Source organism: Mustelus asterias, unplaced genomic scaffold (genome assembly GCF_964213995.1).
Source record: "Mustelus asterias unplaced genomic scaffold, sMusAst1.hap1.1 HAP1_SCAFFOLD_331, whole genome shotgun sequence".
Taxonomy (NCBI): Eukaryota; Metazoa; Chordata; class Chondrichthyes; order Carcharhiniformes; family Triakidae; genus Mustelus; species Mustelus asterias.
Genome location: NW_027590293.1, coordinates 376408 through 394108, shown reverse-complemented (window position 1 = coordinate 394108; position 17701 = coordinate 376408). Strand labels below are relative to the sequence as shown.

General features: G+C 46.9%; 2 protein-coding genes and 1 non-coding gene across 3 annotated transcripts in view; 1 reads left to right on the top strand and 2 right to left on the bottom strand.

The window, feature by feature from the left end:
- LOC144486403 (uncharacterized) overlaps window positions 1-17701 on the top strand; it is a 151273-nt gene that overhangs the window by 90154 nt on the left and 43418 nt on the right. The gene's annotated exons all lie outside the window — the stretch shown is intronic.
- Window positions 2129-2201, bottom strand: trnar-acg (transfer RNA arginine (anticodon ACG)). The gene has a single exon. It is a non-coding gene; the product is annotated as a tRNA-Arg (tRNA).
- LOC144486397 (uncharacterized) overlaps window positions 2869-17701 on the bottom strand; it is a 100169-nt gene continuing 85336 nt past the window's right edge. The window contains exons 5-6 of the mRNA XM_078204433.1: window positions 6420-7017; window positions 2869-3086 (exon numbers count right to left, since the gene is read on the bottom strand). Of these exons, the coding sequence (XP_078060559.1) occupies window positions 2985-3086; window positions 6420-7017 (700 nt within the window). The 3' untranslated portion in view covers window positions 2869-2984. The remainder of the gene's footprint in view (window positions 3087-6419; window positions 7018-17701) is intronic.

Sequence of the window (17701 nt, the reverse complement as noted above, 5' to 3'; positions counted from 1 at the left end):
GTGTCAGTAGGGTGAATGACTGACTGAATCCCTTCCCACACACAGAGCAGATGAACGGTCTCTCCCTGGTGTGAACTCGCTGGTGTCTCTGCAGTGTGGATGACCTCTTAAACCACTTTGAGCAGTGAGAGCAGCTGAACGGTCTGTCCTCAGTGTGAATGCGCTGGTGGGACACCAGTTCCCCAGAAATTTTGAATTCGCTCCCACAGTCTGAGCATTTAAAGGGCCTCTCACTGGTGTGAGTGACTTTATGACTCAGCAGGTTGGATAAATTAGTGAATCCCTTCCCACACACAGAGCAGGTGAATGGCCTCTCTCCGGTGTGAACTCGCTGGTGTGTCAGCAGGGCGGATAACTGTGTGAATCCCTTCCCACAGTCAGAGCAAGTGAATGGTCTCTCCCCGGAGTGAACTCGCTGGTGGTTCCGCAGGTTTGATGATGATCTAAATCTCATTGTGCAGTGAGAGCAGCTGAACGGTCTGTCCTCAGTGTGAATGCGCTGGTGGGACATCAGATCCCGAGAACTTTTGAAGCAACTCTCACAGTCAGAGCATTTAAAGGGTCTCTCATTGGTGTGAGTGACTTTGTGCGTCAGCAGGGCGGATGACCGAAAGAATCCCTTCCCACACACATTGCAGGTGAACGGTCTCTCCCCAGTGTGAATTCGCTGGTGTGCCCGCAGTTCGGAGGACCGAGAGAATCCCTTCCCACACATGGAGCAGCTGAACGGTCTCTCCCCGGTGTGAACTCGCTGATGTCTCCGCAGTGTGGACGACCATTTAAATTTCATTGAGCAGTGAGAGCAGCTGAACGGTCTCTCCTCACTGTGAATGCGCTGGTGGGACACCAGTTCTCCAGAGCTTTTGAATCCGCTCCCACAGTCAGAGCATTTAAAGGGTCTCTCATTGGTGTGAGTGAGATTGTGACTCTGCAGGTGGGAGAACTTAATGTATCCCTTCCCACACACTGAGCAAGTGAAGGGTCTCTCCCGAGTGTGACTGCGTTGATGGATTTCCAAATCACAGGGCAACATGAATCCTTGTCCACAATCGTCACATTTCCACAGTTTCTCCATGATGCGGGTGTCCTTGTGACTCTCCAGGTTTGATGATCAGTTGAATCCTTGTCCACACAGAACACGTGTACGATCTCTCTTCACTGTAAACGGTGCAATGTTGTTTCAGCCTGTGTAACTGGTTAAAGCTGTTTCCACTATCAGTGGACTGGAACACTCTCACTCAGGTGTGTTCCAGTCACACTGATGTTTAAAATCTCCTTAAGCAAACAGATCAGACAAACATTGCTTTTCTAGATTCAAAGGTCGATGATATTCAGGTCCCAATAAATCGAATGACTCTGTCAAATCTTCATGTGATGTTTAGTTTGAAATTTCTGTCTATAAATCCTCATCTCCTGATATCTGTGAAAGGAATTTACAACAGACATCACTGTCAGTACAGGATAGAAATTCAGAACAGACAATTCTAGTTTCTATGGAACATTCTTTCCTCTCTCATTCCCCAAAAGCTGTCAATCTCCATCCCACACACTCTCCCTCAATTCTCACTCTGCTCTCCTGAGTATACAACCTCCCGAGTCTATTGAAGGTGCTGATTCAGGCTGATTAACAGATCCATGCTGACCACTTTCTGCATTGGACACAGAGATCTGAAAATCTACGTGTAACGACTGGCCTACAGGCTAGAAATTAAAATCTGTGCAATATGCGGGACCGGATAACTGGATTGGGAGAAAGAGAAGGATGTGGGGAAGAATTTTACTTTGGTGCAGAAAGGTCATTACCTGGAACCTGCTGCCTCAGGGGGTTGTGGAAGTGCAAATGATCCATGATTAATCTTCAAGCTGACAGCCACGTTAAAGTTTTACATTTGGCCATAAATGATGTGTATAATGCACTGTATTACCTGGTTACAGATACATGAAGAATGTGAGGAGGATTTTTATTTAGGCAGCGAGTGGTGACCTGGAAGTTAAAAATTCAACAAGTCCCCAATTTCCCCCAGAATGCAAAAGAAACACAAAAGCGGAGCAAAGAAAGTATTTTACTCACAGATGTTGGTCTCTTTTAGGTCAAAAGGAGTTCACGAACTATTTTTCAAATTGACATCGAGCCAGCCAGGAGTTGAACCTGGAATCTTCTGATCCGTAGTCAGACGCGTTATCCATTGCGCCACTGGCCCACACTCTCACAGATGTTGGAGAGACAGGAGGAAGTTTGAGTCTGTGTCTGAAGCTCAATCTTCATTCAGAGAGAGAGCAGCAGCAGCTTTGCTGGGCAGGAATGAGCAGCTGAACAAGCTCATTGTGCAACTTCCGCATGTAAACCCCACACATTTACCCTGCTAATCCCCCTGACACAAGGGTCAATTTAGCATGGCCAATCCACCTAACCTGCACATTATTGGACTGTGGGAGGAAACCGGAGCACCCGGATGAAACCCACACAGACATGGGGAGAACATGCAAACTCCACACAGACAGTGACCCAGGCTGGATTGAACCTGGGTCCCTGGTGTTATGATGCAGCAGTGCTAACCACTGTGCTGCCGTGCTGTCCCATTTTATAAATACCATGGAAGCAGTTCAGAGGAGCTTTACTAGATTGATTCCCAATCCAGTCGTGTGAAATGTTAACTCTGTTTCTCTCTCCACAGATGCTGCCAGACCTGCTGCGTTTTTCCAGTCCTTTCTGTATTTATTTCAGATCTACCTGTAGTGGGGGGAAAAACATTATTTACTATCCAGGATAAAATAAATGTCCTTCATCAGCTTTTGTGGATCATTTCAGTGGCAATGTGCTCTCCCAGGCTCAAAGAGCATTAGCCCACTGGAAGCAAAGTCGTGCGATCGGCCAGTCCAGCAGAAAGAATCTCTCCTACCCTTCCACTTCACCAACTATAAGAATAAACATGGTTCAGTCCTGGATGTGATTAATGGCAGGAATAACAGCAGAATCCAACCCGTCAGCACTTGTGAACTTGCTGGTGTGTCCGCAGGCTGGATGACTGAGTGAATCCCTTCCCACACACACAGCAGGTGAACGGTCTCTCCTCAGTGTGAATGCGCTGGTGGATAATCAGTTCCCGAGAGCTTTTGAAACCACTCCCATTTTTTGAGGTGACAAAAATGACTGACGAGGGAAGGGCCGTGGATGTCGTCTACATGGATTTTAGTAAAGCATTTGACAAGGTCCCTCATGGCAGTCTGGTGCAAAAGGTTAAATCTCACGGAATCAAAGGTGAACTAGCTAGATGGGTACAGAACTGGCTTGGCCATAGAAGTCAGAGGGTAGCAGTGGAGGGGTCTTTTTCTGATTGGAGGTCTGTGACTAGTGGTGTTCCGTAGGACTCTGTACTGGGACCTCTGCTGTTTGTGATATATATAAATGATTTGGAAGAAGATGTAGTTGGTCTGATTAGTAAGTTTGCGGATGACACGAAGATTGCTGGAGTTGCGGATAGTGATGAACATTGTCAGAGAATACAGCAGGATATAGATAGGCTGGAAAATTGGGCGGAGAAATGGCAGATGGAATTTAATCCAGATAAATGTGAAGTGATGCATTTTGGTAGATCTAATGCAGGGGGGAGCTATACAATAAATTGCAGAACCATCAGGAGTATAGACACGCAGAGGGATCTGGATGTGCAAGTCCACGATCCTTAAAGGTGGCAACACAGGTGGAAAGGGGGGTGAAGAAGGCATATGGCATGCTTGCTTTTATTGGATGGGGCATAGAGTATAAAAGTTGGCACATGATGTTGCAGTTATCTAGAACGTTGGTTAGGCCACATTTGGAATACTGCGTCCAGTTCTGGTCGCCACACTACCAGAAGGACGTGGAGGCTTTGGAGAGAGTGCAGAAAAGGTTTACCAGGATGTTGCCTGGTATGGAGGGTATTCGCTATGAGGAGAGATTGAGTAAACTACGGTTGTTCTCCCTGGAAAGACAGAGGTTGAGGGGTGACCTAATAGAAGTTTATAAAATTATGAAGGGCATAGATAGGGTGAACAGTTGGAAGCTTTTTCCCAGGTCAGAAATGACAAACACAAGGGGTCACAAGTTCAAGGTAAGGGGGGCAAGGTTCAATACAGATATGCGGGGGACGTATTTTACACAGAGGGTGGTGGGGGCCTGGAATGCACTACCAAGCAAGGTGGTTGAGGCAGACACGCGAGGATCATTTAAAACTTATCAAGATAACCACATGAACAGACTGGGAATAGAGGGATACAAACGGATGGTCTAGTTAGGAACACATGATCGGTGCAGGCTTGGAGGGCCGAAGGGCCTGTTCCTGTGCTGTATTGTTCTTTGTTCTTTAAAATAGACGCGAGTTTCCAGGCAGTCGCAGGAATATGGTCAAGATAGTCCAGTCCCAGAATGCCTCACATTCAATCTGCAGTCCTTCAATTATAACAGAATATGTGGCTGTATGTAGCTGCCTTGGCCATGGTCAACCCCAACCCCAATGGTGCCTTCTTGAACTGCTGCAATGCCTGAGGTGTACGTACACCCACATTGCTGTTAGGAAGGGACTTCCAGCTACATATTCCAGGCGTTCACTAGACTGTATATTCTAGAATATACAGTCTAAAATATCCACTGTAGGTGGATATCAGATTTATATATTCCATTCAACCACACCCAAGGTGAGTTATTCCAATTCCTTTATTGTCCAGGAAAGTATATTCACAATATCTTTAAAACAGAAATTAAAATTCCCATTTGATTTCAGACAGTAACATATTTTATTAGTTTGTTCTTTACTGTCAATATCAGGCTGGGTTGTTCTCCTTGGAGCAAAGGAGGTTGAGGGGAGATTTGATAGAGGTGGACAAGATTCTGACAGGTTTAGATAAGGTGGACAAAGAAAAGCTGTTCCCATTAGCTGAAGGGACAAGGATGAGGGGGGTGCAGATTTGCTGTTTTGGGTTAGAGATGCAAGGGGGCAGTGGAGGGAGGGGTTGGGAGATGTGAAGAAGAATATTCTGATGCAGCGAATCGTAATGACCTGAAACTCGCTGCCTACGAGGGTGGAGGAAGTGGAGACAATAAACAATTAAAAAGGAAATTGGATGGGCATTTGGGATGTTCCAAACAGAACGAAGAACAAAGAGAATTACAGCACAGAAACAAGTCCTTTGGCCCTCCAAGCCTGCAGCAACCATGCTGCCCGTCTGAACTAAAACCCCCTACCCTTTCGGGGACCACATCCCTCTATTCCTATGCTATTCATATATTTGTCAAGACACATCTTAAAAGTCACTATTGTATCTGCTTCCACTACCTTCCCCGGCAACGAGTTCCAGGCACCCACCACCCTCTGTGTAAAAAACCTGCCTGGTACATCTCCTTTAAACCTTGCCCCTCGCACCTTAAACCTGTGCCCCCAGTAATTGACTCTTCCACCCTGGGAAAAAGCTTCTATCCACTCTGTCCGTGCCCCTCATAATCTTGGAGATTTCATTCAGGTCGCCCCCCCTCAACCTCCGTTGTTCCAACCTCTCCTCATAGCTAATGCCCTCCACACCAGGCAACATCCTGATAAATATTTTCCGTACCCTCGCCAACGCCTCCACATCCTTCTGGTAGTGTGGTGACCAGAATTGAACACTAGATTCCAAGTGCGGTCTAACTAAGGTTCTATAAAGCTGCAACATGACTTACCAATTTTTAAACTCAATGCCCCGGCCGATGAAGGCAAGCATGCCGTATGCCTTCTTGACTATCTTCCCCACCTGCATTGCCACTTTCAATGACCTGTGTACCTGTACACCCAGATCCCTCTGCCTATGAATACTCTTAAGGGTTCTGCCATTTACTGTATATTTCCCATCTGTATTAGACCTTCCAAAATGCATTACCTCACATTTGTCCGGATTAAACTTCATCTGCCATCTCCCCGTCCAAGTCTCCAACTGATCTATATCCTGCTGTATCCTCTGCCGGTCCCCATCGCTATCCGCAATTCCACCAACCTTTGTGCCGTCCACAAACTTACCAATCAAACCAGTTACATTTTCCTCCAAATAATTTATATATATTACAAACAGCAAAAGTCCCAGCACTGATCCCTGAGGAATGTCACTTGTCACAGCCCTCCATTCAGAAATGTACCTTTGCACTGCCAACCTCTGTTTTCTTCTGACTAAATATCTCTCAACTTCCTAACACCCTGTCACTCTGTGATCCTTGTGACATTTGAAACCAGGTATTCGTAAAAAGACTCAAAGAGCATCAGCCCACTGGAGGCTGAGACCGGCCAGTCCAGCAGAAAGAAACCCTCTGACCCTTCCCATTGACCAACTGTGAGAATGAACAAAATGCAGTCCTGGATGCAACTGAGAGCAGAAACAATAACAGCAGAATCCAACCACTGTCATCACTCGTGAACTTGCTGGTGTCTCAGCAGCTGGGATGAAACTCTGAAACCCTTCCCACATTGAGAGCAGGTGAACGGTCTCTTCCCAGTGTGAACTCGCTGGTGTGTCTGCAGGCTGGATAACTGAGTGAATCCCTTCCCACACTGAGAGCAGGTGAACGGCCTCTCTCCAGTGTGAACTCGCTGGTGTCTCTGCAGGCTGGATGACCGAGTGAATCCCTTCCCACACTGAGAGCAGGTGAATGGCCTCTCTCCAGTGTGAACTCGCTGGTGCGTCTGCAGGTGGGATGACTGTGTGAACCCCTCCCCACACTGAGAGCAGGTGAATGGCCTCTCACCAGTGTGAACTCGCTGGTGTCTCTGCAGGCTGGATGACCGAGTGAATCCCTCCCCACATTGAGAGCAGGTGAACGGCCTCTCTCCATTGTGACCTCGCTGGTGTCTCTGCAGGTGGGATAACTGAGTGAATCCCTTCTCACACTGAGAGCAGGTGAACGGCCTCTCCCCAGTGTGGCTGCGCCAATGAGCTTCCAGCTGAGATGGGGTTCTGTATCCCTTCCCACAGTCCACACATTTCCATGGTTTCTCCATGATGCAGGTGTCCTTGCCTCTCTCTTGGGTGGACAATTAGTTGAAACTTCGTCCACACACAGAACAAGATTACAGTCTCTCCCCACTGTGAATGGTGTGATATTTATTCAGACTGTGTAACTGGTTAAAGCTCTTTAGTCAGTGTATTGGAACACTCTCACTCAAGTGTGGCAGTGTGTTGATGCTTTTTCACTCACACTGACATTTCAAATCTTTTCAAATCGACAGACTGGACAATCATTTCTCCTTCTGGATTCAAAGTCCGATGATATTGAGGTCCCAAGGAATATGACTCTGTCACGTCTAGACGTGACGTTTGAGATTTCTGCCTGTGATTCCTCTTTCAATATCCTGTAAAATGAGTTTCCAAAAGTCATCAGTGTCAGTACAGGATAGAAATTCAGAACAGACAATTTCTATGGAACATTCTTTCCTCTCTCATTCCCCAAAAGCTGTAAATCTCCATCCCACACACTCTCCCCCCATTCTCAGCAGGTCTGGCAGCATCTGTATGGAGAGAAAAGAACTGATGTTTCAGAGCTTTGACAAAGGGTCATCTAGACAAGAAACATCAGCTCTTTTCTCTCCTTACAGATGCTGCCAGACCTGCTGCGATTTTCCAGCATTTTCTCTCTTGGTTTCAGATTCCAGCATCCGCAGTAATTTGCTTTTCTAAGGCTGCAGATACCTCCTCCCAAGTAACATGCGTGTGCCCAAGACATCATCACTTGTTTCCCTTATTTCTTTAGCACCCATGGTGCTCTCCGCGGTAAACACAGAGGAGAAGTATTCATTAAAAATCTCACCCATCTCCTGTGGCTCCACACACAGATGGCCATACTGATTTTTAAGGGGATCTATTATCTCTCTAGCCACCCTTTTACTCTTAATATATCTATAGAACCTCTTGGAATTTTCTTTAATCTTACCTGCCAGATCCATATCAGACCCTCTTTTTGTCCTCCTGATTTCCCTCTTCAGTATTTTCTTACACTTTTTATAGTCAGAGTGATTCACTTGTCCCCGATTGCCGAAACCCAATGTATGCTTCCTTCTTTTACCTGACCAGAGCCTCAATGTCCCTTGTCTGCCAGAGATCCCTAAATTTACCATTCTTTCCCTGCATCTTAACAGGAATATACTGCCCTGGACTCTTGATATCACACTTTTAAAACCTCCCATTTGCCAGTCATTCCTTTCCCTTCAAACAAATTCACCTAATCGACATCTGCTAGATCCTGCCTAATGCCCACAAAAGTGGCCCTGCTCCAGTTTAGGGCCTTGACCTGTGAACCTGTCCGATCTTTTTCAAGAACTATTTTGAAACTATTGGTGCTCCCAATAGTGCTCCCTGACTGACACTTCAGTCACTTGCTCGACCTCATTTCCTAACTATCCAATAGAAAGTGAGTCCAGGAATTGATAATGAAAAATAAGGAGCTGGGAGATGAATTGAACAAGTATTTTGCCTCGGTGTTCACAATAGAGGATACAGTTAAAACTCAGAAACAGCTGGAAATCAGAATAGTAATTTATTAATAATAATGAATAATAAAATACAGTGTAGGAGGAGGCCATTCAGCCCATCGAGCCTGCACCGACAACAATCCCATCCAGGCCCTATCCACATATTTCCCTGTTAATCCCCCTGATACCAAGTGGCAATTTATCATGGCCAATCCGTCTAACCGGCACATCTTTGGACTGTGGAAGGAAACTGGAGCACCCGGAGGAAACCCACACAGACACGGGGAGAATGTAGAAACTCTGCACAGACAGCGGCCCGAGGCTGGAATTGAACCCGGGTCCCTGGCACTGTTAGGCAGCTGCACTAACCACTGTGCCACCGGGTCACATGTCAGTGCCATCGCCCGACTCCAGCCCAGTCTCAGCTCATCTGGAACCCTCATCCATTTCATTGTGATGTCACACACTCACACCCATTCCATTGTGACCTCACACCCTCACCCATTCCATTGTGACGTCACACCCTCACTCATTCCATTGTGACGTCACACTCTCACATATTCCATTGTGATGTCAGGGCTTCACTCTCAGATCACAATCCCTGCCGGCCTCCCACATGCAGCCTCAATGGCGGCAGTCAGCCCGGGTCTAACACTACAAGCTGCCGCTCCATTTGGTACAAAGGGGGGGACCGGGAAGTTCATTTCCGGGGTTTAGGTTTGAACAACATGTTTACAAAGCCTCTCCACCCACCCGCCACATTTATCATTCCCCGCGCGCCCCCTCTACCTCGTATTGATCTCGCTTCCAAGTTAAAACCATCCGCCTTTCCGTCGCCATTACCCGCACTGCGCATGCTTCAGATCCCGCCCCTCATTCACTCCGATTGGCTGGAGGACCAGCCGCTCCCGCTCGGTCCTCCAGCCCCGCCCCCTCTTTCTATTGGTCCGGAGCTGCCGTCAATCAGTGCCCGGGCATTGTGATGTGGAGCATGCGCAGTGTCATTGCTGTCCTTGGCGCTTGTTTGTCCCGGAGAAGCGGAGTCAGCGTTAGGCGGTGGCTGGGAGGATTTGGAAACACTTTGTGGATCCGCAAACCCTTCAGAATCATTGTCAGCTCCCTGGTTTGCAGCTGCGGGCCTTCTCCCTCCCTCCCTCCCGGGAACAGGCCCAGGTTAACGGCCCCATCCTGGCTCAGCCACTGGAGGATGGTTCACATCAGAGGATGGGGGAGGGGGACAATAAATAAGAGGTTACACTTTGGCCTCAAATCAATGAGGACTCTGATCTCTGGGAAGGAAGGAAACCCTGGGAGGTGGGCGGGGAGGATTCACAAACACCCGCTGGAGGCCCCAACACCCCCAGTAAAAAGCTGCAGCTCCCGGGTTTGCAGCTTTTTCCCGGGAGGGAGTTGGGGAAGTTTTGTGGAGACAATTCCCGGTTGGTTCAGTTCGTGGTTCCTGGAGCTCAGAAACCCTGAGTTAGAATCCTGAACCCCACACTGGGTGGTTGTTTTATTAAATACTTTTTATTTATTAATGATCTGTTGAAGAAAATATTAATTTGTTTTGAAAAATCATTTTATAGCACTTGTGAAAATACCCATTAAAACAGCAATTCTCCCAAAGTATTTCATAGGATCCCTACAGTGCTGAAGGAGGTTATTCGGCCCGTCGAGTCTGCACTGGCAACAATCCCACCTCGGCCCTATTCCCATAACCCCACATACGTGACCTGCTAATCCCTCTAACCTACTCATCCCAGGACGCTAAGGGGCAATTTAGCATAGCCAATGCACCTAACTGGCATCTCTTTGGACGATGGGAGGAAACCGGAGCATCTGGAGAAAACCCACGCAGACATGGGGAGAATGGGCAGACTCCACACGGACAGCGACCCAGGTTGGGAATCGAACCCAGGTCCCTGGAGCTGTGAGGCAGCAGTGCTAACCACTGTGCCGCCATCATTGCTCATGAGAATTTTAATTTACTGACTTGGGAATTAATACTCGGGAATAGTCATTCTGAAAATGACCATTAAAATGTGTTTTAATTTACCACATAATTGCAGATTTCAGGTTCCATTTCAAAATTGAATTGAGAATGTCTGGGAGCAAATGGTAAAATGAGGTTTGAAACACCAGCTGCAATTATTTTCTGTGACTGATGATACCTTTGTGCCTGTGCAGGAGGTAATTCCCCTGCTGTTGTGGCACAAATAAAATGGAGCCTTTCCTCGGAACAGGCCCATGTTAATGGTCACTGTGGTGTTTCATTGGTGAGCAGAGCACATGTGACTATTGTGGTAACAACAGAGTCAGTGGGGCTGCACGTCCCCTGACTTGGAAGGAAAATAATTGACTCCTTGATTGTACTCTCAATCTGTACATGGTCTGGAGGGAGAGGGAGCTGGGCTCAGAGTGGAGATGGGGCAATGATTTTGATTTCAGCTCAGGGACAAGAGAGAGTCTGTGGGATGGGGATTACAGCTCAAGATAAATGAGATAGAGAAATGTTTTGTGGAAACTGAAATTGTCAGCTCTGAAGTAGTTTTTAAAAACTCTTTTTGCAGGGAACTACAAGAGGAGGATTCACAGACAGGAAACTCAAACTAAACTTCAGATCAAAGTCTGACAGAGCCATTCGATTCATCAAGACCTAAATATGATTGCTTTTGACAGTGGAGGGAGAAATCATTCCCTGTTTTGTCAGTGGAAGAAAATTTCAAAATTCAATGTGACAGAAAAAGAACTGAGACACACACACACAGCCAAGTGAGAGTGCTCCAGTGAACTGACTGTGGATAGAGCTTTAACCAGTTACACTGCCTGAAAAACATCACACCATTCACAGTGGGGAGAAACCATACACGTGGTCTGTATGTGGATGAGGCTTCAACTAATCATCCAACCTGGAGAGACAGAAGGATACCAGCACCATGGACAAACCGTGGAAATGTGAGGATTGTGGTAAAGGATTCAATTCTCCATCCCGGTTGGAAACCCATCGACACGGTCACATTGGGGCTGGGAAAATGGAGAAACCATGGAAATGTGATGATTGTGATAAAGGATTCAATTATCCATACTTGCTGGAAAACCATAGACACAGTCACACTGGAGAGAGGCCATTCATCTCTTCTGTGTGTGGGAAAGGATTCACTACCTCATCCCACCTGCTGTTACACCAGCGAACTCACACTGAGGAGAGGCCGTTCAGCTGCTCCACCTGTGGAAAGGGGTTCTCGTGTTCATCCAACCTCAGTGCACATCAGCGAGTTCACACTGGGGAGAGATCGTTCACCTGTTCCACATGTGGGAGGGAATTCACCAATTCATCCGGCCTCCTGTCACATCAGCGAATTCACACCGAGGAGAAGTCATTTATTTGCACATACTGTGGAAAGAGTTTCAGGCAGTTATCAATCCTCACTGCACATCAACGCACTCACACTGGGGAGAGACCATTCACTTCCTCCATGTGTGGGAAGGGATTCACTCAGTCTGGCAGCCTGCATTTACATGAGCTCACCCACTCTGGGGAGAGGCCATTCACCTGCTCTGTGTGTGGGAAGGGATACAGTCGGTCATCCCACTGCTGACACATCTGCAAGTTCACAATTGCCTGCAGGAGTTGGATTTTGCTATTACTGCAGCTGTTAATCACATCCAGGATTGATAGTCTGACAATAATTGGTTGGTTTCTGCTGACATTAACAATCGCTACAACTGGCTGAAGTTTAATATTCTGAAATGTCACTGATTTTCAGGGCTGCTGTGTCCCTTTTTAAAAGCACCATCTGTGATTTTTTTTAAAATACAGGAACTCTCAACAGGCTTGTTTATAATAAGTTTATGAACTTTTCCTGCAATCTTAAATTGCTGTTTGGTGCAAACTGTACAATTCAATGTCTGAAAGGTTCCACTGCTTAATATTTTCAATTAGAAATACTGACAATTCTTACTGACTTGCTCATTATTCACAGTGACACTTCCACGATCACATTTAATTATGAAGGAACATAAAACAATGCACAGATACTTGTTAGAACTGAACTTGAATATTGCAGAAAAGAGAGACCTGTTGCTGAATCTCTTCATCATGCACTCATCAGGACAAACAGAAGAATGCCAAATGTCAAATGATCACAATTGGTGGACTCTCATTGACTTGAAGCATTACTGTAGGTTTTTCAAGCTTCTGGGAAATTCAAAACAGGTACAAGGCTTGAAAATTCTCCTTTTGTTTGCAGGAAAGGATCGCTGTGTATAAATGTAAGTTGCTTCTCGCAACTACAACTGAGCCATATTATGAACTCGACTGATTATCTTCAATTGATTCTGAATGTAGCTATTGGCACACTCAGGATTGTTCAGCAAGTGCTGCCCAATCTGTAATCACAGTAAACATTGTATTTTTGGTTTTGTGAGTGTGGGCTGCTGAAACAAATCACTACCTATTCTGACAAATCAAAGAACATGTTGTTTTATTCTATCAGCCACTCACTGGGATGTACAGCCCAGTACCCGGCACTGCACTGGCAAAGATATTCATAATGTGGAGATGCCGGCGTTGGACTGGGGTGAACACAGTAAGAGTTTTAACAACACCAGGTTAAAGTCCAACAGGTTTATTTGGTAGCAAATACCATTAGCTTTCGGAGTGCTGCTCCTTCGTCAGATGGAGTGGAAATGTGCTCTCAAACAGGGCACAGACACAAAATCAAGTTACACAATCCTGATTAGAATGCGAATCCCTACAACCAACCCTCTGGTTGACAGCAATGGGTGGGAGTGAGTATAAAATAAACCCGGACTACACCAGGTAATTGTTTTAATGTTCTCACAATCATAAAAAATCATAGCACCATGTTGGAAAACAGAATACTTTGGCTCAATCTTTGATCAATTTTGTTTGATTCAATATTTTGAGTGGCTTGTTGGATTGCTGGTTATTTTCTAACGGCAGCTCAGCATCATCATTTTGACCATAAACTCGGCCCCGGTGACTGCTGCATTTTTCCAGCACCTTCTGTTTTAATTTTAAGTGGAACCTTAATATCTGCTTAGTACACAGGCCAATTTATCTTTCTAGGGGTGAGTGTGTCTGAGAGGTATGCAACTAGAAAACATTTTCCATTCACCTCCTGCATTGCTGCAGTATATATACATTGTTCTCACTCTGCCAGCAGGGCTGTGGGATTAATTGGATAGATCTTAAAGACAGCCCGACTGGGCAGGATGAGCCAAATGGTTTCCATCTGTGATGTATAATTCCATAAAACAGAATATTTAGCATCAGGAGAAAGAAAGTGAAAGAAACCAATCTCTGTGGGATTTACCCAACCAGTATGAGCACCTTCAGGAGAGAAGAGAGAGAGAGGGAAACCAGTGGGAAAAGTTTTAAAAACTCGGGGTATTCCCACAGGAGAGCACTGGTTTAAATCAATTTTAGAAGTAGAGAATGGCAGTGCACAAATTCCGAGGAATGCATTTTTAAAAATTAATTGATCTTCATTGAACAAGATAATTTCCTATTATTGTCTTTGACAATGACGGCATTAGTTCCCAGGTGCCCTTGCGGGTGTGAAAGTGTCCTATTCATTCCACAGGAGCCTATTGCGCAGGTGCAGTCCTATGTCACGCGCGTGCGCAGTGTCACTTTGACCGCATCCGTGCGAGTGCGGGAGATGCTTTTATCCCCAGGTGAGTCTGTGGGGCTGCGGGAGAAATGGAGCCGGGAGTCGGGGGAGGGAGGGAGCTATGGTTTCACAAACATCCGCTGTAGGCCGCACGGCCCTAATAAGACCCTGCAGGTCCCGGGCTTCCAGCTCCCAAGCGTTGATCCCGGGAACAGGTCCCGGTTATCTGCCGCCATCTTGTTTCAGCGAGGAAGGAGAGCGCATGCGCTGCTGTCGGTGGCGGGTCACAATGGGCGTGGTTTCAGGGGCTGGTTCAGAACCTCGATCTTCAGGGGGACAATAGGTAGCAGGGCGCATGCGCAGCTATCCAACAACATCAGAATAAGAATTCGGAACAGGAGCCCGTCATTCGGCCCATCGAGATTGCTGCATCATTCAATAAGATCATGTCTACTTTGCTCCCCCACCCCGTCCATACCCTTGACTTTCTTGTGGATCAGAACCTCAGCTTTGAATATATTCAATGACCTGCCTCCAATCTTCTCTGGTGAAGTCAGAGTTCCAAAGATCAACAACCCGCTGAGAGAAAAGATCTCTCTTCATCTTAAATTTGAGATCCTTTATTTTTACTTGATTTCCACACCTGAGGAAACATCCTCTCAGCATCTACCTTGTCAAGCACCTTATATCATATGAATCATAGAATCCCTGCAGTGCAGAAGGAGTCCATTTGGCCCATTGAGCATACTGACCACAATCCCACCCAGGCCCCATCCCCACGCATTTGACACTAGGGTCAATTTATCATGGCCAATCCACCTGACCCACACATCTTTGGACTGTGGGAGGAAACGGGAGCACCTGGACGAAACCCACACAGACATGGAGAGAAAATGTGCAAACTCCACACAGACAGTGACCCAAGGCTGGAATTGAACCTGGGACCCTGGTACTGTGAGGCAGCAGTGCTAACCACCGTGCCGCCCTTAAATTCCCAGATGTAGCAATAACTTCTCAGTCCAAAGATGTGCGGGTTAGGTTGATTGGCCAGGTTAAAAATTGCCCCTTAGAATTCTGAGATGCGTAGGTTAGAGGGATTAGCGGGTAAATATGTGGGGGTAGGGGCTGGGTGGGATTGTGGTCGGTGCAGACTCGATGGGCCGAATGGCCTGCTTCTGCACTGTAGGGTTTCTATGTTTCTTCTAAACTCCAAAGAGTACAGGCCCAAGCTGCTCATCTTCAAAGACAAAACTCCTCATTTCAGGAATCAACCAACTGGATCTTCCTCGAAATGCCTCCACTGCAGTTTTGTCCCAGCTAAAGTAATTCTGTGCCAGATAAGAGGAGAGAATGTTTTGAATTTCTGTCCTGGACAGATGCTGATGGATTTTGGAAACTCCTTTTACAGGGGGTTAGAAGGGAAAGATTTACACACAGCAAACTCAGACCAAAATAAATTCTGTCCTGAATTTCTAACCTTGAATTACACCTATAACTTTTGTCATTTAGAACATAGAACAGTACAGCACAGAACAGGCCCTTCGGCCCACGATGTTGTGCCGAGCTTTATCTGAAACCAAGATCAAGCTATCCCACTCCCTATCATCCTGGTGTGCTCCATGTGCCTTTCCAATAACCGCTTAAATGTTCCTAAAGTGTCTGACTCCACTATCACTGCAGGCAGTCCATTCCACACCCCAACCACTCGCTGCGTAAAGAACCTACCTCTGATATCCTTTCTATATCTCCCACCACGAACCCTATAGTTATGCCCCCTTGTAATAGCTCCATCCACCCGAGGAAATAGTCTTTGAACGTTCACTCTATCTATCCCCTTCATCATTTTATAAACCTCTATTAAGTCTCCGCTCAGCCTCCTCCACTCCAGAGAGAACAGCCCTAGCTCCCTCAACCTTTCCTCATAAGACCTACCCTCCAAACCAGGCAGCATCCTGGTAAATCTCCTATGCACACTTTCCAGCGCTTCCACATCCTTCTTATAGTGAGGTGACCAGAACTGCACACAATATTCCAAATGTGGTCTCACCAAGGTCCTGTACAGTTGCAGCATAACCCCACGGCTCTTAAACTCCAACCCCCTGTAAATAAAAGCTAACACACTATAGGCCTTCTTCTTTACAGGGAGAAGATTTGAAGACTGCAACATTTTTCCTGGACATCAATCTCTCAGATCTTTGCAGCTGCAGACTCCAGCAGGAGATTTAAAATTTGAAAACAATGAAATTACTTTGGGGTGAGTGTTACTGGGCATTAATTTAAATTTAGTGCATTCTCTGATTCCATGGATCTCAGGCTGACTCCTTTGCCATGGATGGGGAGGCAATGGTGCAGTGATAATGTCATTGGATTAGTAATACAGGGATCCAGGGCAATGCACTGAGAACCCTGGGATCGAATCCCACAACTGCAGATGTTGAAATTTGTATTCAGTAAAAATCTAGAATTAGAAGTCCATTGATGACAATTGTCATGAAAATCCATCTGATTTAATAATGTCCTTTAAAGAAGGAAATTACCACATCCCCCAGCAATGCAAGCCACTCAGTTCAAGGGCAATGAGTTCTGGGCGATAGATGCTGACGCAGCCAGCACATAGAGTCACAGAGCAATACAGCACGGAAACAGGCCCTTGGGCCCAACTGATCCATGCCAACCATGGTGCCCTCCCAGCTAGTCCCAATTGCCCATGTTTGGCTCATATCCCTCTAATCTTTTCCAATCCATGGACTTATCCAAATGCTTTTTAAATGTTGCTATTGAACCTGCCTCAACCACTTTCTCTGGCAGCTCATTCCATGTACACACCACCCTCTGCATGAAGAAGTTGCCCCTCAGGTCCCTTTTAATCTTTTCCCTCTCACCTTAAACCTATGCCCTCCAGTTTTCAATTCCCCAACCCTGGGAAAAAGACTATGGGCCGGATTTTACCAAACCTTCGTGCCTGTTTTCAAGTGCGAAATCGCGGTAAAGTTGGGCATCGGGCCTATACCACGATCTGCGCCCGATTCCGAGCAGATCGCGGCTTTACCGGGCCCACGCCTGAATCGGGCAGCCCGCCGATTTAAATGCATTTGCATGCATTTAAATCGACTTAATGAACCACGCGCCCAACTCTACCGTCAAATCCCACTTTACCTTCTTCTGGCCCGACCCGCGTCCACGCTTTTACCTACCTGCAAAATAAAAGTCTGCATTCGCCGCAGCAGCCTCCAAAGAGCAGGGGTCAGAGACTGCAACGGCTCTCTGACCCAGGTCATCCTCTGGTCGGGGCGGGAGGGGGGTGGGAGGAGGAGTGGGAGTGTGACGTCTCATCCCCTGGGGGGAGGGGAGGAGAGGAGGTGTGACGTCTCATCCCCTGGGGGGAGGGGAGGAGAGGGGGTGTGACGTCTCATCCCCTGGGGGGAGGGGAGGAGAGGGAGTGTGACGTCTCATCCCCTGGGGGGAGGGGAGGAGAGGGGGTGTGACGTCTCATCCCCTGGGGGGGGGGGGGGGGGGGGGGCGGGGAGAGGGGGTGTGACGTCTCATCCCCTGGGGAGGGGAGGAGAGGGGGTGTGACCGATCATCTGCTGGGGGGGT